The sequence below is a fragment of the Vanessa tameamea genome, chromosome 9 (assembly GCF_037043105.1).
Source record: "Vanessa tameamea isolate UH-Manoa-2023 chromosome 9, ilVanTame1 primary haplotype, whole genome shotgun sequence".
Classification (NCBI taxonomy): Eukaryota; Metazoa; Arthropoda; class Insecta; order Lepidoptera; family Nymphalidae; genus Vanessa; species Vanessa tameamea.
The window spans coordinates 4,797,035-4,819,211 of NC_087317.1; the positions used below are offsets into that span (position 1 = coordinate 4,797,035).

At 30.6% G+C, this 22,177-nt stretch overlaps 5 protein-coding genes and 1 pseudogene across 8 annotated transcripts in view; 1 reads left to right on the forward strand and 5 right to left on the reverse strand.

The window, feature by feature from the left end:
• LOC113395091 (major facilitator superfamily domain-containing protein 10) overlaps window positions 1-22,177 on the reverse strand; it is a 76,814-nt gene that overhangs the window by 7,674 nt on the left and 46,963 nt on the right. The window lies entirely within an intron of this gene.
• Window positions 122-1,746, forward strand: LOC113395094 (rRNA methyltransferase 2, mitochondrial). The gene is made up of 3 exons (XM_026632652.2): window positions 122-427; window positions 552-753; window positions 855-1,746. Exons 1-3 carry the CDS (start codon window positions 273-275, stop codon window positions 1,245-1,247), a joined length of 750 nt encoding a protein of 249 aa, XP_026488437.1. The 5' UTR covers window positions 122-272; the 3' UTR covers window positions 1,248-1,746.
• LOC113395093 (uncharacterized) lies at window positions 1,734-3,732 on the reverse strand. The gene is made up of 4 exons (XM_026632651.2): window positions 3,492-3,732; window positions 3,201-3,411; window positions 2,873-3,088; window positions 1,734-2,538 (listed from the first exon to the last, which is right to left on the reverse strand). The coding sequence occupies exons 1-4, from the start codon at window positions 3,606-3,608 to the stop codon at window positions 2,318-2,320; spliced, it is 765 nt and encodes a 254-aa protein (XP_026488436.1). The 5' UTR covers window positions 3,609-3,732; the 3' UTR covers window positions 1,734-2,317.
• LOC113395092 (ras-related protein Rab-40C) lies at window positions 4,872-11,782 on the reverse strand. The gene is made up of 5 exons (XM_026632650.2): window positions 11,249-11,782; window positions 10,406-10,543; window positions 8,681-8,874; window positions 8,323-8,545; window positions 4,872-7,781 (listed from the first exon to the last, which is right to left on the reverse strand). Exons 1-5 carry the CDS (start codon window positions 11,349-11,351, stop codon window positions 7,573-7,575), a joined length of 867 nt encoding a protein of 288 aa, XP_026488435.1. The 5' UTR covers window positions 11,352-11,782; the 3' UTR covers window positions 4,872-7,572.
• On the reverse strand, window positions 12,738-18,635 carry LOC113395090 (serine hydroxymethyltransferase). Of its 2 annotated transcripts, none has more exons than XM_026632644.2 (8): window positions 18,328-18,635; window positions 17,618-17,850; window positions 17,368-17,483; window positions 16,338-16,498; window positions 15,996-16,191; window positions 14,148-14,419; window positions 13,591-13,810; window positions 12,738-13,400 (listed from the first exon to the last, which is right to left on the reverse strand). In XM_026632644.2, the coding sequence occupies exons 1-8, from the start codon at window positions 18,442-18,444 to the stop codon at window positions 13,162-13,164; spliced, it is 1,554 nt and encodes a 517-aa protein (XP_026488429.2). In that variant the 5' UTR covers window positions 18,445-18,635; the 3' UTR covers window positions 12,738-13,161. The 2 variants fall into 2 exon arrangements, with proteins under 2 accessions (XP_026488429.2, XP_026488431.2); XM_026632646.2 differs by lacking the exon at window positions 18,328-18,635 and adding an exon at window positions 18,136-18,277.
• LOC113395157 (U2 spliceosomal RNA) lies at window positions 15,027-15,202 on the reverse strand (annotated as a pseudogene).

The following is a 22,177-nucleotide window of genomic DNA, read 5'->3' on the forward strand; positions in this document are numbered from 1 at the left end:
ATTGCTTTATAATTCCATTAATAAATTAAAATTAAAATATCGATATATTATTGTCGAAGAAATATCGATATGACGCAATTGGTATCAATCACATGTCATTTTGACTTTACAGTTGACATTTTCTAGACAATAAACTTTGTTTTTTGACATTTCATATCTTATTGATTGATATGATATTTTATGACAATAATAAAGTTTCTTGAACGCAATTAGTATATTTATTTTTAGAAAAAATTTAGGAAACATTTTACTAATTAAAATTTTGGAGTATAATGCAATTATCAAATTCGCTCATATGCAGAAATTTAAATTTTTCGAGGATGTTTTTTCTTGTAAATTGTTTGAAGAGACTGAAAAGTTCACAACAATGGTTGAGTCGTCAAAATGCAGATCCTTATGTAGAAAAAGCTAAAATATACAACTACAGGTTTGTACATGTATAGCAGGAGGTTCATAGCATTAATACCATTCAGAGGTTGTACATAAATATTTTTATTATTCTTAAATTTTTAATTAATGCGTAAATAATTACTACACATATTATTTTTAAGATGTCGGAGTGCCTTTAAGCTGTTGGAAATGAATGAAAAAGCTAAAATTCTTTTTCCTGGTCAAACTGTTATCGATCTTGGCGCCTGTCCTGGTTCATGGACACAAGTAGCAGTTCAAAAGACCAATGCTGATGGAGCTGATTCCTCAAAACCGAAGGGCACAGTTCTAGCCATAGATAAATTACAAATATTTCCTATTGAGGTAACAGTTTTATTGCTATTAATATTTGTTTCATGTTATTATTATATAATATTTATTGTAATTTTGTAAATTGTATACTAAATAAGACTTTTATTTTATAGGGAGCAACGATAATGAGTAATATGGATTTCTCAACTATAGATGCACATGACAAAGTAATACAGGCCCTAAATGGTATGAAAGTGGATCTGGTGCTGTCTGATATGGCTCCCAGTGCAACAGGTGTCAGGGAACTTGATAAGGACAGAATCATAGGGTTATGCTACATGGCAATTAGATTTGCAGCTTTAGTCACTAGGATAGATGGTAACTTGTTATTTAAAGTTTGGGATGGTAAAGAAGTACCTATACTTGAAATGGATTTGGGGAGATTTTACAAAAGTATAAAAATTATGAAACCTAAAGCAAGTCGATCAGACTCATCAGAAAAGTTTATTTTGGCTAGAGGTTTCAGAGGTATTCAGAGGCCACTAGAAAATGGTCGCTGGGGTTAGGAGTTACTTAATTTCTGAAGAATAACTTTTGCTTCAACATAAAGTCACTATAGGCATATTAGTAAGTTAGAAAAAGAATAATCAATATACTTATTAAAGACAAGGTACATTGATCAAATATATGCTTTACATATAATCTATAGTAATACTTGTTAGACTCAATGTTAAGTTTAAGGATGAGCTTGTAACTACTCAAGATAATAATTGTCTTCCATTTATCTGTATAAGAATAGATATAGTAAGGAAAAGTACAAATTACTCTGTCTAGTCATTAGCTAGACATGTCAACAAAAATATGCTGTTTTTTTTTTATAAAATCATTTTAATTTCAGCACAGATATCTTTCTAATGATAAAATATAGCTTTACCAATAATTATTTTGAAGATTCAAATGAATTTATATTAGAAAAATATTATTATTTCTTGTTACTAAATGTATAAATATCTTTGTAAATGGATATAGGCTTGTAATAAATGAAAGTGACATTTATAAAATTAATTGATTTATTAATTCAGTATTTATAGCATTTTGAGGCATTTGTCTTAACAGCGGCAGATCCAATTCTCTGTACAGTAAAATAAAGTTAGTAAACTAAACAAATCTAAATTTATTTTAAAATATTTTTGTCTCATTAAAATATCACAATTAATTATTGTAGAATACAACTGTATCTAAGCTTGGACTACTTAAGCACTAGAGTTATGGACGTAATTGTTGGTAATACATCTTAATCATAAAAATAAATATACTAATGTATTTAAAAAAAATAAAATATATATAGCTTAATGTAATGTAACGTAAATCGTAGACACCAACAATATATATTTTTCACACAAAAGCTGGTGTATGTTCCTAAGCTATTTGGAGCTAAGTTAAATTCACTAAAATTTATGCGCCAAAGGTCGCGTTTATGTTACTTGTGCATTGACAACACAACCAAAGGAACGAATAGCATGCTCTAATTTATCTATAATGGCTAAATCAACAAAGATGTTACAAGTCGATCGTGAGATTTGGTTTTATTTCTCAAGCTTAGTAATATCAATAAAACTATTGACTTAAAAGGGGCTTATACGAATTGTGTCCTCGTGCCATGGGACAGTTTGCTTAATTGTGCGGCTGACAGCAGGCTAGAGTGTGCGGCGTGGTCAAGTAGCAGCAATCGCTCTCCACGTTCATCGTTGGCAAGAGAAGCGCGCGCGCACCTTCCACCGCCGGTTTCAAGTGCGAAGCTACTCACCGCACAAATTGCGTATATAAATGTGAGAACAAAAAGAGCACACCCGAAATCTAAAAAAAAAAACAAAAATGTTAAAATTTTTAATGTAATCTTAATAAATAAATAATGAATGCCTCGCCGACAATAGTTAAACTAAGTCTTGGATCAACGGTGTGGTGCCACAGAAGGTTATATCATATTTGGGGGAGGGGCGATCACTCTTTGCAGCCAGCCAGCCGGCCGCTTGTTGTTCTTAAGATGGGGTTGACTGAACATTTTTGTTTCAATATAACTTTTCAATCTAGTAATAATTAATTGAAAATAGATACACTCATGTTTAAATTTAATAAAATACTAAATATTTGAAGGAAAACTAAATAAATTACAGATTCTATGGTAACTTACGGTAGAGATTATGTCCGCCAAACAGATTAACGACGCAAGGATAGCCATCGCCTATAACAATAGCGACTATGAGTAGCACCACTGCCACGCAAGCGGCCATTATCCAAGGCAAAACATACTCTCTCTTATACTTCACAGCACCATGAAGTAAAGAAATGCAACACATTAGATATATTGCTGTTAGAATTGTGCTAGTGTACAGGAAAATCACCGTCACTGAAAATTTAAAAAGAAAATATATTATCTCAAAGACATTAAGATAAACTATAACTCTGGTTTTTTGTTCTAGATTTTTTTAATGTAATGTATAAACTATATTTTGTAATACCTGAAGCTAAATGTTGCGCTTTAGCAAATCTTAGTTGATTATTACTGCTCACTACGTCACCTTCATGGAAAGTTAGATGTTCTCCGTAAGTAATTTCATAAAATCCTCGTCGTTCTGCATCGTCCTCCATATCATTATGTAGCATAGATAGCATTTCACCGACGTGGGATATGCCAACAAGCAGTATTATAAGTACGAAAGAAGATAGCGCCTGTCAAATAATAAATAGCAACTATAAGAAAACAGCTTTAAAGATACTATAACCTTATTCAATTATACAGTCATACTTACGATTTGATGGACGGCAATAAGAATGGTGCCTTGTCGTAAATTGAAAACATATAAAAAGTTTTTTAGGCGAATCATCATTTTGTGAGATAGTTTACATTGCTTGGTTCTAACAAACATTTGGTTTATTTATAGCACTAAAGCATAGCTAGTAAAAGTTACAAAACATTGTTTGGATAGAAGGTTTAAGGACTAAGAAAGCGCATGATATTTTTCATTGATTTTTCGTCGAGTGCGTTACGCGCATGTACATAAATTTTCAACTAGGTAACTGTTCTTTATGCGATACGAGGATAGAGATATCATTAAGTTATTTCAAGACGAAGAGAATGTACCCACAGGCGTAACTGTGTTTTTATGCTGGAGAGAGCCTGAAAATTCAAAAAATAAATTTATATCTAGTATACTTAGGTGACTAGATTATTTGGATTTGACCATACATTTTAGCCATGGACCACGTATATCTCTTTAGGTACCCTATGTAATGACTAGGTACAGTCAAATTAGCCCAAAATCGTAATAATTATTATATCGTAATAATTTGTAATTACTGTTTTGAATTAAAGTATACGCATCATGAATTAAACTAATATGTACAAGCATGGCTGTGGCCAGGAATCCAGTTTTTAGTCGGCTCGAATAATAAATTTATTTTAATATAAGGATAACTAAAAATTAAATGAATAATACGTACATAATTTTACATCAATGATGTAAAAAGATTAGTCATTAACCTGTTTTGTCCAGTTGTTTAATTACCAAAAATGTTATGCCGTAAGAATGGATGGAATGAAGAGTTTAATGATTGATTTTATTGAGTTGAACACCCAAACCTGCCTACGGTTATATGTACAAGTATTAAAATCGTAACATAAAGCCTTCTCTTCCGTAGCATCGGAATACCTCACCATGCTATACGAGATATATATCGATACGAAAGTGAGAAGCGAAATTAAAGAAACTAATGTAATAGGTTTGTATATGGGGCGCCTCAAATCAATATTCTCACAGAAGGCGGTTATTTCTTGTATATTTATATATATACCGTCATACGATAGTTTTAAGAATATATCAATTAGTAAAATCGTCTGTTTAAATCCTATTGCCGTAGACTAGTTAGTCAGAAGGCTATGTTTGATTAATGTAGTAGACGGACTTTGTAATAAAAATAGTGTAATTAGTATATTAATAAGACAATAACTTTATTAAAAAGATTATTTTTATTTAACTTTTCGCCTTGCCCCTCTTGTTATTCAATTTGATAGGACTACCTTTACCCACTATCAAAATCGAATAAAAACTACTTTCTATGAAAATATATCGTTTGATTGTTGTAATGTCTTAAGGATTGTTTGCCGTTAGGAAAAAATAATAAATATATAATAGTAAATAAAAAATATATTATTAAATTAGTTTTATTTCACAACTTACAATAGTAGTGATAATGACTGTATTTACCGAACTTTTAGCTGGCATTAGTTTATTTGGATTATATAATAATGTACTAAATATCAATCACATATAACATGTTGCCTAAAATAAAGGAAATAATATGTACAAAAGTTAGCTTCGGCTCGTTTCTATAAAATTTAAATTAGAGAAGGTTATTAATTACAATGTCAATGTATTTACATAATAATCTAATATGGGTTTAATTTTGGATCAGGTTTACAAACCATTCTTTTCTAATACACTTTTCAACATGTAAACATTACATTCGGTTACATTGTATGAAGTACATCATTCATTTACTACGAAATAAATGTCAATATACAATAAAGTGGTTTGATTTATTAATAATAAATGAATCGCATTCTTCCCTTGCTTTCACGGATACGAACTTAATTGTTTTAAAGATACTACTTTCTTTGTACGTTTCATAACGTTATGTTGATCATAAGACTACTAGAAATTAAAAAAGTCACTCATTTCACATCTAAGACGACACAAAAAATATTTTATACATATTTCATTTGAAATCACACTATGTCTAAATCAGCTTAACACAATAAGTGTAAAAAATACAATCTACTTTATTATTAATGTATAGACAAAGATCGGCATTCTATTATCTATGATTGTAATGCATTAGTGTTATAGTAAAAAGTAAAAAATAAAGCAGTCGTAAATATAATTCAATATTAAATTTAATCAAAAATTTAAATCTTATTAAATCGATTTTACAATTATTGTGTTACTACGAATATTTGAATTATTAACTCTACGATGGCGATTGTGTTGTACACAGTTTCTTAACTAACTTGACATGACTAAGAGACTTGGGTTACCAGGTGTACGGTTTTAGTTGGATATATTTGGTTAATCGTGTCCCGTTAAGTAAATTGTCAGCATACTACTCACTTAAAGAAGTGGTTCGCAGCATGACTCACAAAATGAACCTGGTTTTAAACAACGATATAAGACGTATACAAAAGCCTTTACCAACTTTACTTGCATCTTTCCAACAAGTCATGACAAATTAATTTAGAAATTATGTACAACCGAATCAGAACCAATATTTGAACATTAGTAATATTTGTGTTTGTCGAACAAGCCTATGTATGTAAGTATAGTTGTCAAAATGAATAACACTACTTTTTTATTAGAGTTCTGTAAAAGTTACGATGGCTAAAAATGTATTATTCAATACTGTCAGTGAAGAATGCGATGAAATAGTAAAGAACAGCTGCGTCAATACTAACGGAGGTTAGTTATGTTGAACTAGGAATAATTACTCAGTTACCTTCTAGGGACGGATCGAACCAAACATGCATTTTATGACACAGTTCCAATGTTCGGTCTCATATTTACAATCCTTTACTAATCTATATGAACATGCCGTTGAAATGATAAATGCAAAATAAACGATGTATTGTCACGTGATTAAAACATACACAACCGTATTGTTTTTGAAAATACAACAAAATAAATTCATGTCTCGTTTTAACATCTAATCATTCCTCGAATCGATAAATGTTCAGAAAATAGCCGATTTTACATCGAGACAAGAATTTGGCAAAAAGATTTGCTATTTTTTTTTATAAGTAGTTGTAAATGTAACCAAAATATTTGTGAAAACTTACGTCGAAACTATTCTTATTATAATGGACAACAAGTGGCTTATACTTTACTTTGTTACATCCAGTATTTATATATTAAATGTTTAAATTGTACTTGCATAATAATTAAAACTCAAAACGCACCGAGTCTATCATTCCCTACTGGTTTCAATGTTCTGTGCTGATGGCAATTAGTTAAAAAGTAGAATTTGAAAAATAGCTGTTTTTTCTTTTAAGCTTTACGAGTACTAAATAATGTATTGGAAATCTATCGTACGAATCAGAAATCTGTTATAATCGATTATGCATATAATAAGTATTTGCTATTTTCAAAACGTTCACATGCAAAACTAATTTGATTCTTGTGAATAGATATGTTATTGAAATGTACGGAGAAGCTTCAGTTAGATATTTTTGATCTGGTTTATTTTTTAATTAGAATGTCATTAAAACGTATCACGGGAGCACTAGCACTAAAAGTATCTCTAGCCACATTACAATATATATTATAAGGGTAAGTCTATATGAGTAGATGGACAATATAGGCTATTTGCCGCGCTACAAAATATTCACATATTGTTATAATTAAATAACACTTATATTCACAAAGTTCACATTACATAATCATTTTAAGTAACAATATCTTATCCTAATCTTATCGTAATCACAAATCCGTTGTCAATTACAGCCTGCATGTAGTGTTAGGATAATTCAATTTGGACATGATCGTGCATCGTGTAGACAACATAGTGGTGCTACGAATGGGCAACATTGCTTAAACCTTGAAACGGTTTATTACAGTGGCAGTCAGAAAGTCGTTCCATATTTGAAGCATGGTACAGATCATTAGCGAACAGTTACGAAAACAATAATACAGACACCTTTATTTGTATCAAATTGATTTTGATTTCAGACGATGCACCGAAACCTACGCACATCGTTCTAATTTTTGAAATGAAGTGAAATAAATACAGGTGCCGAGTTTACGTTGGTCGATTCGATTCCCAAGCGACACTCGGGCGAGCTCACGCGATGGCGCAGGAGTTCCGGCCGGTGCAGTTGAGGCGCGTGTGCGCGTGCTTGTGCGCGCGCGCGCGCTGGCGGCTGGGCGCGGCCGAGATGGCGTACGACTTGAGGTGCGACTTGAGCGCCGTGGGCAGCGGCAGGCGCTCCAGCCCGTACACCGACGTGCGCGCCACGATCGCGCGGCAGCATAGCTCCTGCAGGCTCAGCACTGGAGACACAGTGATCGAAATTAGCGAGGAGTTCATGTTTTATTCTTATTTATTTAATATATATTTTTGTTTACTGTCGTTTACGTAATGTCAAAAATCTGTTGACATCAAAGGTGTGCAGCATAAAATCATATTTTTTATAATAATAAAGACGAACTGCGGCTTTACCAACGCGAAATTAAAATCTTTACCAATAGCACACAAACCGCCACCCTTCATTTACCCCCTCGATTAGTTAATTAAAAAAGTGGCATACGTCCTTCCCCGGGGCTCAACTGTCTCCATACCAAATTTTACCTTTATCGGTTAAGCTACTTAAGCGTGAAGAAGTTACAGACAGAGTTACTTTCGTATACTTATAATATGAGTTTAGAAATAACTCGGCATGGCGAATTTGAAGAACTGTAAAGGATGAAATAACATCCTTATCTTATTAAGGAGATATTCTAATTGTTCTTATCGTATATAATATCAAGTTTGTAAAATGTAGTTTTTGTATTAAAGTCATAGATCGAAATGTACTAGAATAGAAGATATTACCTTTATTACTCCTCCACAATCTCTCCATGCCATTGCGATGTAGCGCCATACGAGACAGCTCGCAGAAGCTCTCCCGTATGTTGAAGTCGCAGAGCGGACTCACTTCGAAGAACGCCATATGGTTTTTGGCTGCGTACAGTTCCGCGTCACGTTCCTGCACTTGTCGTTTGAAGGCGAGGTGTAGGCGGTTACCGACTAATACTTTTGGTACACCAGGAGCGTGCTGAAATCGTTAGCACTGTTAAAATAACTGATATTTTTTAAAAGTATTTAATTAACATGTATTACCCTGTAAGTTACCATACATAATATATTCATCGTAAACATATTAAAATAATATATGTATTGTGATTCTTACCTTTTCGACTTCTTCAAGCCACCTATCAATACTGTCAAATGACCATTTATTTGTGATATCGTAAACCAGAAGTATGCCTTGAGCCCCTCTTGAGTATGAACGGATTATGGTACAGAACCTACCCTGACCAGAAGTGTCCCAGAGTTGAAGTTTAACTCTTTTACCGTCCAACAAAATAGTTGTGGTTTTATATGCTGAAAATAAAAAGAGAATATTGTAGGCTTAAGTCAAAATGGTCGCTAACGTAACTTTGTATTATAAAACTATTTCTTTGTTCACTGCAAAAACATAACATTTATTACCCAGAAAATAATAAATGAAAAATATACTATTTTATACAATAGATTAGATAGACATTTGTTACAATAAAATGATCAAAAATACCAGTCATATTTTACTAAAACCAAAAAGGACCACAACAATGTGCTAATTACGATTCCATACGGGTGCGCAACAGAAACAAACAGTCACGTGTTACGCGTTCTCTTTCTTGGAAACACGTGCCGAATTTCTACCCCAAAATTAGGCACGTGAGTCCCAGCAACAAAGTATTTATGTATAAGTGTTTTTAACATAACATCATTAATATTATAGAGATTTGTTTGTCGTATTTTTCGACAAACGAATCACTTCGGTTAAATATTAATAAGAGCAGATTTCCCGAAATAAAATAGCATTCTCCTATAAATAATTTACGTGAAATTGTAGCATATGATAGTATCATAAATTATTTCTGATATTTTAAGTATATATCACACATGTATTTAATAAATATTTTCTTTCTTTTATTATATTAATGGGAGGCTGGCCCTTCTTGTTCCTGCTTAATATACATGTTTGTCAATAATTCCGCGATAAGGTGAAAGTAGCCGCAGTCTGATTGGTTGTTATTAAGATTTCGATGCTTTCCGAAATTATGTTAATAATATCAATAACATAAGCGTTAAATTATTAATTACATAAGTTTTATTTAATTTCACCTGTTAGTATGTGTAGGTTAAATTTTGCAACTGAACTTTGAAACTAGTTTCACCCAAACACATTGAATGTTTAAATAATTGCGTTTATTTAAAAAAAACGTTTTGAAAAGTTATGTTATATCATAGACTTTTATAATTAAAAATATTTTAAGAGTACGTATTTCCAAAACTGTATTCGTGTGGTCAAAATATTTTGTAGGATCACAATGGAAATTATCGGATTTATTTTGCTTCCAATATATTTACAATATATGAACGTTTTCAATTGTGTGCACTAGATACTATTTTCCAAAACTGTATTTTAAAACAACCACCAAAAGATTTTCTTAACAAACCATAATTTAATTTTGATTCAGAATAATATTCATAGTTATTTCAAGTACAATTGTCAGGACAGATTTAATATGTTTAAATTAAAATGTTTCTTTTTTAAATCTATAATATAGGTAGGCATATAGGTAGGGACTCTCATTTTAATATCAAGGTACAATCAAGTGCAAATTGTATTTGATTATTACAAGAAAAAACAATTTAAAGGTAAAGTAACTGTTGCTGAATATTACATGGTACATTCGAGAAAGTTTTGAGATAAAATATTTTATCAATATTAATTTTCTAAGATTTTAATTATCTAATTACTCTTATTTCATTTTGTTTATAGAATACATATTTTATTCTTCATGTCACCTACAAATATTTTGAATCATATTTAATTTATAATAAATTGTTTTGAAATTTTCCTTACCACTTCCACTACAGAATGGAGAATCGGCTGATCCATCTTCCAAATCCTGCAATATCTCTTGCTTACCAACATCTGAATCACCAACAAGCAATACTTTTAAAAGATAATCATAGGATTTGGGAGCTGCTGGTGGCCTCCCTAGAACAATCACAATTATATTGCACACAGTCATAATTCCTTTTCCTATTATTAATAAATATGAGTGAAAATCTTGTTCATGTAACATATTAATTATTGGAAATTATTAATTATATTAGTAGTAGCTTTACATTTAATTCAACACTGTAACTTGATGATTCAAAAGTGCTTTTATGAGATTAAGAATATTTTGATTTTAATTTTATTATTTTATATGCATTATTTGCTGATGATCAAATATATTGAATAACAGACATCTTTTATTAATTTCATTTTACACTCATTACAAAATAAATATCTATGCCACATTATTGTCATTGACAATCATTTGAGCCCGATTGACTAATAAAGCCTATTAGAATTCTTTGAGAAAATTCATTTCACTTAAAAGGTTTACTGCTACACATATCAGCTAGGAGTGTTAAATAACACATGTTGGGTATATGGTTTTAGATAAAGCCTTTTCATTTATTTTATTTTTAAAAAGTCTACTGCTGACTGGCAAAGACTTTCTTATATGTGTTTCAGTTTATCTCATTTGATTCTTATCTTTTACTCAAATGTTATTACTTATAAAAATTATACACTATCACAATAGGAAAAATTATCTTTTAGTACTTCATAAGATTAATAAATACGATACAAAATAAAAAAAATATTATTGTAAACCTATTAATAAGAATAACAAAAAATACCAAGGTTTACCTGTTCTCTGGTGATGGGATCGAGGCAAGGTGGTGCTTCCATTTTGAGCGACTTGTCCAGCCGCCTGTTGAGGTGCCGCTACCATCCCAGTTGTGGCGAACATATTTCCACAGTAACTCGCCTGATTCTCAGGTGGTCTTTACCCCACGCAAATGTATACATAATATCGTCAAAAAGTTAATCTCTTGCGTTTTCCATGTAATTTATACTAATTATGATATACGACAACATCCAGACAGTGTTGATATATTTTAACAATAATTCAATATACGGTCAGTTCAACAAAAATACACATACGTTATAGTTTACGCAAGGTCGTCCCTTTTTTATATTCCAGACAGCACTCTCACTTAGTCCGAGCGTTTTAAGTACTAATAACGTTTATTAATTTACTAATAATTAAGAACTTTTCTAGATGACACAAAATAAGTATATCGACACAAAAACAATCCAATTCTCAAGAAAATAATAAATTGTGAATGGTGGTGAATCAGGTGAATGAATACATCACACTTCACAGTGCAATAATACAGTTCCCAATCCACAGATAACAAAAAAAATTGCTCATTCAATATTTGACAGTTGGCGAAATGACATTTATAACTTTCTTTTTTATAGAGGATGTATAGATGATATAAAATGTTTTAAAACATTATTCATTTGACCTAATATATATTTTTTTATTATACTGACAGGATTATTGGTAATTCGACGTATTCCCGTTAGAAAGTAATAGGGATGATATGATTATTTGCGATAATTTTAACCCCCATATGCGTAATGCAAAAGTGAACCATTTTTGAGTTATCACGTTTTTTAGATTTTTTCAAAATAATTCAAAAATCAACTTCAAAAATTTATTTAAAAAAAGTATAAATTAAAATCTATTTTTTCTTCTGATTTAAACAATGTTTAATTGCCAATATTATATGATACTGGAAGAATACCACCTGGTTTTCTTTTAAGACTATTTGATCTTCTAAGACCATCTGCTGTTCTTCTGTGAAAACGGAATGAGGCCGCGAAGCGGGTGAGTGAGGAGAGTGCCCGCGCACTGCTAAAGAACCGAAATATTTGAAAATGCCCCGTTTATCATGTATTTCAGGGAACTTTGAAACCCCATAACTAATGGTATTAATGGGAAATGTATGGAGTAACATTTGCCTTGGGCGACAGTCTCTTTTGCATAACTAATGAGCAAAGTTCGGAAAATAATGGGTTGGCTATTCAATTCCAAGGCTTGGCTTGGCATGGCTTGCTTTAGTATATAACGTTACAAGTCTTAGTAAGTTTATTTAATAACCAAAGTAAGGTTAACATAGTATATAGCAGCTTGTTCTACTGTTCGTTTGAATGACCGCAGTTTAAAGTAGACGGAGTACGCAACTTCTATGACCAACTAACAGAAAACTCAGCTATAATACTGAGTAATTTTTGCCCCGGTTCTTGGTCTATAATAGATTTAAAGGAAAATAAATGTAAAGATAAATTCATTGAAAATTTTATTTAAAAAAATTAAAGATACTCTTAGTACATTTATAAAAAGGAACTTATATTAAGATGCCATACAAAATAAATGCATATTTATATGTGTTTACTTACATTTAGAACATTATAAGAAAGAACCAATATTTCTTTAATACATTTAAAATGTTACTTGTTTCGCATAATCCATTTCTGATTTTCGATATAACATATATGCCTCTTAAATTAGTATTCGAGATACCTAATTAACTCATTATAATTTAAAATAAAAACAGATTCAATGAGGGAAGTTTGAAGCATTTATTGATGTTATTAGTAAGTGCTTCTATAAAATATTGTTACCTTAACAATTACACATTGTTTTAGGATCCAGTCGATTAGATAGTGATCCAGTCATTAAAAGTGTTTTAATTGTAGTAGTCAATAATCTAGTACTTTTCATAGCCAGGCAAAGGGAATGTTTGGCTGTAGTTTTCAATTTCTTCTTTCAGTTTATTAATTTTTGCTTGGATGTCGGCATTCTCTGTAACAGTTTTGTTGAAGTCTACTAGTTTCGGTCCCGATATCGCGGTAACTTCTTGAGCCAATTTGAGCGCCCTGTCTATATATTCGACCACTCTATCGATATCAGTTTCTTTCAGGCCCCTAGTAGTCAGAGCTGGAGTACCTGAAGGAAAGAAGGTTAACTTTAATACATACGAAGAAAATATTCGTTTAGGCAAAGATAATCCCGTTTTTATGGATTATAGATACGTGAGATCAAATTAGCATCGATTTCATTTAAACTATAATGTGATAATGGTAAATAATTTTCGTGGTTTAAATGCAAGGTTACAAAGTAAGTATTATTTATTTACCCAGCCTGATGCCACTGGGGTTGAGCGCGCTCTTGTCGCCGGGCACGGTGTTCTTGTTGCAGGCGACGCTGACGAGCTCGAGCAGGCGCTCGGCGCGCGCCCCGCTGAGGCCGGCGCGCCGCACGTCCACCAGCACGAGGTGCACGTCCGTGCCGCCCGTCGCGATGTCGTAGCCGCGCGCCGCCAGCCCCGCGCACAGCCGCTGCGCGTTCGCGACCACCTGCGCCGCAGCGATACGGTCATGTAATATCCACATTGACAATATTTCATTCGAGTAATTCAGGTTTCCTCACGATATATTATGTTATAGTTTCAAATTATAATCACAAATTAAACACGTGTAGAGTCAGTGGCGTTTGTCCAGACACGCTTGACACGCTTTCTATCCATTGGTATTTTTGTTTACAAGTGCATTTATAAACAATACTATTACTATTTATTTATTAAGGATTAAGGAAAAATCTTTTCATTTGACCGATTGTCAGAATGAGCGTAACGTAAGAGTTTTATTTTATTTATAAAGTTTTACTAGGCAGAACGTAAAAAAGTTCACGTACTTGGCGCTGATAGTCGACGAATTCTGGCATGGTGGCTTGTTTCATAGCTGTGGCGATAGCTGCAATAGCATGGTTGTGGGGGCCACCTTGCAGGCCTGGGAATACTGCTTGATTAATCTTGCTTTCGAAGTCAAACATTATCTTCTCTCCTTTCGCATTGACAGATCGGACGCCTTTACGGAAGAAAATGACCCCAGCACGTGGACCTCTTAATGTCTTGTGCGTTGTCGTCGTTACAATATCACAGTATTCAAACGGACTTGGAATGATACCTGTGAAAATAGAAAATATATTGAACACGTGAGTATGAAAAACTAACGTACAATTTGTACTTGGTGGTAAGGCTTTGGGCCCGTCGGGTTACTATTTGGCGATAGAATGTTTGGTGAGTGGGTACCAGATATTCAACCGCTTATATAATACTTAGCATTGTTGTCTTCCGTTTGAAGGGTGAGTAACAGCGTTACTATAGGCACATGGGGCCATCTTACAGCACCAATGTATATGGACGGTGGTGACCATTTACTATTAGGAGCCAATTTGTTCATCCAAACAAAACAAATATTATATTAATATTATAAAACGAGAATCGTTGGTAAGGTCTTGACTTCAATTTGCTGGATAGCTGGTTGCTAGTATTTACCTATATCTTTAAAATATCCCTAATTTTCTTGAAAGCACATCTTGCAAAAATCGCTGATTAATTTGACGCTAAGCTTGTACCATTATATTTAGCGTATTTCAAAGGTTTCTATAAAGGTTTCAATGCGTGGCCGAGTTTACTAGTAATTTAAGAAGAAAAATATGACACGTTAGGAAGGAGGTTTAAATTAAACTTATATATTTATATTATATTAGTACAGATATGAGTAATGTAGTATAATTTGGGCCGATCCCGGCGGCACTGCATTGCCGGGATCGAACATTCCATCGCGGTACCAAACTCAGTTTAATATACTGGTCCCACAGTGCGGGAACTTTCAGATATTAAGCTGAAAAGAACTGATACTACACGAAGATAGATCAAAATCTTAGCCAAAAGTCCGAGAAGCAATTAGTGCTGAACATTAATGAGGGTGTTTCTTTAATAGAAAATGTAGCCAGCGAGATGCAGGATTGATTACGAAATGTACAGCGACATCGGCGGCGATTATAGACTGTAATTTGATAGTAAATGGGAAATTTGACAACAGACAAATTTTTTGAAGTGATAACTTCTTATGGGCCCTCCCATAAACCGTTCGTTACGTAACGCGTTACAGCGCCAGTAGCTTCCCTTTCTCTTATACATTCTTATTATACAAGAATTGTAAATAAGTATAAAATATATTTTATAATGAATAAAAGATTTTATTAATAAATAACCTTTCCTTACATAATCATATTAATATATATAATATTTTACCTAAGGTTTTTTCAAGTTAAACAATATTCATATTAAATAGTTCAAATTAGATTAGTTTAAGTTATCACTTCTGTTCTGAGTTCATTTTACGTCTTGTTTACTTATCTAATCACTATATTGTATACAATATTGTTGATTTTTATATAAATATTTTCAGTTATGATGATAAGAAATCCAAGAATAATAAACAAGGTGATCAATATAAGCGTCATATTATTTGCGATGAGTGTTCGTGGGAGGTAATGTACCAGACATTACTGATTACATCATATTCATTTCATCATCATCATGAGTTTAGTAGTAATAACAATGTAATTATGTAAACTAATTTAAATTTTAACCATCTTGTAATTATTGTTTTGCATAAAAAATTGTTTTAATGTATTGTACATATTATAAAAGAAAAAAGTATTAAATATATTACTAATAGTAAAATTCTTTACCTGCTGCAACAAGTCCAGAAATATGTGCCATGTCAGCCATCAAGATGGCACCATTCTCATCAGCAATTTGCCTGAAGCGTTTATAATCAAGGCAGCGTGAATAACAGCTTATACCAGCAATGATGAGGCGCGGTTTGAAAAGCTTAGCCGTTTCGGCTAGTTTGTCATAATCTATAAGTCCAGTTTTAGGATCTACCTGTTATTATAAAGAGGTAATAAATTGTGGGTGTTGTAAAATTTGTTAAGTTTATCATAGTAAATAGGTTTGTTAAGTTTTTATGGAAAAATGTTCAGTAGTTAAACTAAAGAAGTAATTTGCTAACAACTAAAAATATGTCTTACTTTATAAGGCATACTTTCGAAGAAGATAGAAGTTGCAGAAATTTTTTTGTTGGCAGTAAAGAAACCATGAGTCAAATGTCCACCATCTGGCAAGTCCAAACCCATGATACGACCATGGGGTTCAACAACACCTGTGTATACTGCAAAGTTAGCTGGTGAACCTGGAGATAGAAAGTTTGTTGAAAAAAATTATTAATTAAATACAATTTTGATTGTTTATATATATATATATATTGTTCTTATTCATACACAAAATATCTTTACTCAAACAAGTCTCTAAAGTTGATTTATTTTTTGTCATTTGATCATTCAGTTACAAAAATTATTTACTCTTAAAAGCTATTGAGAATTTAGTAATTAGTGTTATCTATTTTGTGTTTAGTGTTTGTACTTACATTAAAGTTTTAATACAACATGGGTTTGTGTGTATGTGTCAGTGTTATAAATGCACCATTAACTTTACACTTTATTATTTAAAATAGTAGATTAGATGCATATGTTGCAATACTATGACATGCAATAATATGTTATATTTTGTCATACTAAATATTTCACATATATTATATTACACATACTTACATGTCATATTATTGTGACATATGTACGTATATAACTTGTAATGAAAATGAAATTAATTACTGGATCATCTAACAATGAAATGTTCAATGCTTTCTTTATAATTATAGTTTGACTAGACCAGACCTAGAAATCTAAATTAGCTAATATGTACTTTATTTTAATTAAAATACGAACAATTGAGTGATGTTACTTCTAAAATTTTAACAAAATACTTATATAAGGTTCATAATTATGTTTAATGAATAAATAAAAATATATATATTTGGTAACAATCCCTTTTGAGTTTTTTCGTTCAAATATAACTGTAATTGTCTAGTGTAACCAGAATGAAGATCTTAAAAATGTAACTAAAGTAAGTTATTTATGTATATTATTCTTGAAGTGTTTATAAAGTAACTTCCAAGTTTTTCAAATTTTATATTGAATCAAAACAATGAAAAATCTTACTTACCGGAGTAAGGTTGAACATTTACACCCCAATCTTCAGCTTTTAGTTTATATGCTTCTAATGATCTCTGTTGAGCGAGTACCTCTATTTCATCTATGAATTCATTTCCTCCATAATATCTGAAATATTTTTTTGTTTTATGTAGTTAAAATTATTGAAAACAATAAATTCAAAGATGTAACCTTTTTGTATTTAATATACAATATTTTATAAAGCATTTGATTATGTTGTTTTAGTAATACAAATTACTTACCTTTGATGCGGCATACCCTCCGAGTATTTATTGTGAAGGCAAGAACTAAGGCACTGCAGGACAGGCACAGATGTAAAATTTTCAGAAGCTATCATTTCTAAGCCACTTGCCTGACGCTGTTTTTCTTTTTTGATAATATCGAACAATTCGGGATCAGTGTCCCATAAATTCCCATTTAAAATTTTGGTATTCATTGTTGAACTTGTATGTAAATTTCTTAATTGGAAATTACTCTGTAAATACAAATAATTGTATATAAAAAAATATTTATTCGACACCGGAGTTCGAGTTAGTATAAAATATAAAGTGAAGTGATAACTATTACAAAGGTCTATTAATACAGAGACCTAAAACCACTGACCCCACACTGATATCGATGTAACGCAATCGTAAACAAAAGTTATGTAGTTGCTTGCTGCGACATAAAAACATCATTGCGATCATGCTTTCATACTTAACATTTTGACATAATTTAAAATATTTGTAAGAGATAAAATGTAGTTTTAGATTATACTCACAATATTGATGTAAAGTTTAAATATTTACTTAATATTACAATTTAAGATTTTCTTATTTTAATATCGATTATGGTCTATCTTATGAAACTAACCTCCAACTTAAAGTTTAAACAAGTATTAAGTGGACAAGTGGTTAATAGTTAAACTTCCGTGGAATGTTTTTGGTTACAACATATAAAAAACAAAACTTACCATAAGGTGGATTCTTCCATGCACTTTTTGCACTGGACTTCGCAATATTTGGAAGTGGTAAGTGTGAAATTTTCGAGTGTGCAAATATAAGTAACTACTAGCCACCTTCTTAATCATTTTTTAGTGGTGGTTCTTAGATCTGATTTTAATATACTCCGTTATGTTAAATATTTTCATAAACAACTATCATTTTTATCATTTGTGATAACCCATTATGAACTTTATAAACTTTTGACTTCAAAATTCAATGTATTCTGACAGATCAGTTAGCGCCACAGAAAACATGCCTGCCAACAGTAAAATAATATTATAGTGGTGTTCACACTTCATACTTATTTAAGCAATTATACAATACATGTGATCAGTGATGCATATGAATTTATTGACTTCGGTTGAAATTTTTATAAACAGTGATTTTTTTACCATACATATTGAATTATGTACAGTAGTGTTGTATATCGATAGTCCACTATCGATAGATCGCTCAATCAATAGTATCGCTGTTACCAATAGTATTGCTTACAGAGAACTAGCTAACGCCGTTATATAAAATATAAGGAACGTAGGTATACATTATACATATAATATAAATATAGATTTCTAAGTGTGCTTTATGTAAATAAGACCACAAATATAGAAATTCAGTATTAATAAATATTAAACAAATAAATATATAAGAATAATTATTATTAGTATTGCAACAAGGCCTAAACTATTTTTTAATTTATTTGTATCAATGATCTATTTTTAACGAATTTTATTCAATAGGAATATTCAAAAGCACTTTCGATAAACTATAAAATAGTTATATTTTAGGAAAATACAACTCTACTATTACTAACGCAATACATTAATTCAACGTGTCATTCATTTTTAACATATATTTTTAAAGCATTTTTGAAAAACTTAAATATAACTACTACTTACGATTGGTATAAATTCGTTGTAACATTACCAACAAAAACACTGACACTATCCTCGAAATAAAAATATTGTGAATGAGGTGCTCCTTGAGTTGTAATGTAATGTTTTGCATGATAATGGTTTGTTTAAAAATTCACATTAATGTTTGATAATAAGTATGTATTGTTGTATCGATCATAGGGTTCTTTTCTAAAGAAACATAAATATATTTTTAATTTAAATAAATTTCTGAAAAATGATGTATTAATTTCGATATATAACCCTAAATTAATGTTATCGTTTGATTCAATGATCTAATATTAGTTTGAGTGAATTGTTATTAAGTGGCGAACGAATAAACTGGTTTACAATGGCATTCTATAGTCTATTTGGTGTGAATCTACCCTAAGCAACAAATATGTTTTAAATTATGCAATGCTTTGCACTGTAAAAATAATAGCACAGATTTACGTGTCGTAACCATTTCACGAGTATTTGTTAATATTTCATATATTTTCAATATGAAAAGATATAAACAAAATGGTTAAAATTAGTATGTTATAATTGTTTGTAAGGAATATATCAAATCTTTAAAAGCTAGTAACAGTCTCATAGTCTTCATATCATCGTCTTTGATAGTAGTATATATATGAAATAATAGTTAAACAAGACATATAAAGTTAAGTGATGAAAATAAACTGTTGTTGTTATAAAATTCCATAAATAAATATAATAATTTTATGCGGAACCTTATTTTATTATATATATTTACTTAAGCACTATGTAAATATTTAATCGAACCTTAATGATACCTAATGAGAATCTTATTGATAATGTTAAAATATTTTTTGTGTCTCCCAGTAGAGGTAACTAGAACGTAACAATTGTGTAACAAACACATAATTATTCCAATTGATTATTTCAATTAAAGTATGATATTTTTATGTAACCTATATAGGGATGAAAAGTACGAAATTATATTTAATGTCTTCGTTAATTGTTTAAGATTCGTCATTGTATAGTTTTTGTTTCACACAATTATGTGTTATTTACATAATTACTTATGTAATAGTTATATATCATAGTTATATATTAAATATCAAATAATTAACATTTTTTGTTCAATTAAATGAAATTAGGTACATATTAATTTAAAGATAAAATCAGTGTCTGTTTTCTTTTCTTTGATTATATTATTTAAAGTGTTTATTAAATTAAATTAACATTATTGTCTAGGATTCATAATCCTAGAATATTATCGAGCCCAAGAATATGTTTTAGTATGTTCCTTACATACATATGCTAAGCATAACATACGTATGCTGAGCATAAGCGCATAATTCTACAAACTAGTTGATTAAGTTGAATAACTATGTAGCCGCAAATGTCTTATAATTTTGGATGGATACCTACTATGTCGTTTCAAAACAAGCGACATCTTAAAATACATTTTTATATCTCTTACTTATATAATTCAAGGTGAAATTCATTAAAAAGAGATATACTCGTAAATATTGATTGTAGTGGCAACGTCTGTGTGATAGCTTTATAAAATGTAAAAAATAATTAAAGGTAAAAACAGTTCATAGGCAAGGCAACATAGACCGATAATCCAATAAAAGTGGTGTAGACTAATTAATTCTCGGTAAGCTGTTTACGGTTTTAATCTCGTCATTGGCATTTGGTATGTAAAAACAGTTTAGGTACTGAAGTTCGCTCCAATTTTGTTGCAGCAATTTTAAAAAACCTCGATATGATCCGCCGTTTGAAGGTTTTGTGTGAAAAGTTATAAAAAAAATATTCGAAGAAATTTTATCAGGTTGGTTATAATAATACTGAAATGTAATTACCAACAATCCATTACATTAATGATAAAAAAAAAGAGAACAATAATATAACAATGAAGTTGTCTACAATTCACTTTATGTATAAATTAGTTCAATACATTTAATTAAAGTAAGTCGTTTATGTTTGAAACCGATATGTTAATTTAAATAGTAGTTATTTCACTTTTTAATGTGTTTGTATAATAATGAGAACTTTATTTTTATATATTTAGGCTATGTTCTCTTGCAGTCATCGATAATGAAAAAGTATTGTGAGTTGTAATTATTGAGAGTGTTGTCTCTTCTGGCTGTTTTAAAGAAAAAGAAATAATCTGAAGCTACACTACCGTTTATTTTTGTGAGAAAAAGGTATTGCGTTATAATACAAAAATATAAAATATTATTATTATTATTATCAAGTAAAATTTACTCGTAACAATGTGGCCATATCTAGTCAATCTAGGCGAAATCTAGTCATATTATTTTCTCTAGTTATTTTGTTGCATTTTTTACAATATTGATTTATTAAAATACCAACGCTCAAACATAATGAAAAATAAGCAACATATTGCCAGACATTTGTCTGGCAGAAAAAATACATAGTTAATTTTATTAATTACGAAATGTGTATTACCCAATAACTTACCACGTGATTGATAAAAAAGGTGTCAAAACGAAAGCATGTTACTCGTAATATATAACATAACATGTTTTTTTTTATATGGATTTTAAGGAATGTGAAAACAAAGTTCATAAAAATGTTATTGTGTGTACGGATAAAGTACATACACCACCAGTGAACTGCAGTACCACACTTTAAAATCTTGTTTATTATTTCATATTCGACATATAACATTCAATCATAAAAGTCACTCCCCAACAATACAAGTACTTTCTGTTCTGATGAAAATAAAAAAGTAATTACACCTGATAAAAATATTTTTATTACTCGTACATACTCCGCTTCAAATATTTATGATTTTGATAATATTGATTATTGATTTCAGAATGAAGAAAATATATTTTAAGTTATAGGTATTTTTAATGTTTAAATTTTTTATGAGAAAGAGCACTCGAATTAATAATTAAAAAACTTTATTATACAACAACGATTGTATAAA

Excerpts from the sequence above, each read along its gene's own strand:
- LOC113395090 (XM_026632644.2), bottom strand. The coding sequence starts at position 18,444 with ATGATTAAGAAGGTGGCTAGTAGTTACTTATATTTGCACACTCGAAAA. Across the intron at positions 17,851-18,327 it reads ATGGAAGAATCCACCTTATG|AGTAATTTCCAATTAAGAAA; the intron begins GTAAGTTTTGTT and ends TTGTATTTACAG. Across the intron at positions 16,499-17,367 it reads AAATGTTCAACCTTACTCCG|GTTCACCAGCTAACTTTGCA; the intron begins GTAAGTAAGATT and ends TTCTATCTCCAG.
- LOC113395092 (XM_026632650.2), bottom strand. The coding sequence starts at position 11,351 with ATGTTCGCCACAACTGGGATGGTAGCGGCACCTCAACAGGCGGCTGGA. Across the intron at positions 8,875-10,405 it reads TCCATTCTGTAGTGGAAGTG|CATATAAAACCACAACTATT; the intron begins GTAAGGAAAATT and ends TTTTATTTTCAG. Across the intron at positions 7,782-8,322 it reads ATTGTGGAGGAGTAATAAAG|TGCTGAGCCTGCAGGAGCTA; the intron begins GTAATATCTTCT and ends CTGTGTCTCCAG.
- LOC113395094 (XM_026632652.2), top strand. The coding sequence starts at position 273 with ATGCAATTATCAAATTCGCTCATATGCAGAAATTTAAATTTTTCGAGG. Across the intron at positions 428-551 it reads GCTAAAATATACAACTACAG|ATGTCGGAGTGCCTTTAAGC; the intron begins GTTTGTACATGT and ends ATTATTTTTAAG. Across the intron at positions 754-854 it reads TACAAATATTTCCTATTGAG|GGAGCAACGATAATGAGTAA; the intron begins GTAACAGTTTTA and ends TTTATTTTATAG.
- LOC113395093 (XM_026632651.2), bottom strand. The coding sequence starts at position 3,608 with ATGTTTGTTAGAACCAAGCAATGTAAACTATCTCACAAAATGATGATT. Across the intron at positions 3,089-3,200 it reads AGCGCAACATTTAGCTTCAG|TGACGGTGATTTTCCTGTAC; the intron begins GTATTACAAAAT and ends TTAAATTTTCAG. Across the intron at positions 2,539-2,872 it reads TGGCGGACATAATCTCTACC|ATTTCGGGTGTGCTCTTTTT; the intron begins GTAAGTTACCAT and ends TTTTTTTTTTAG.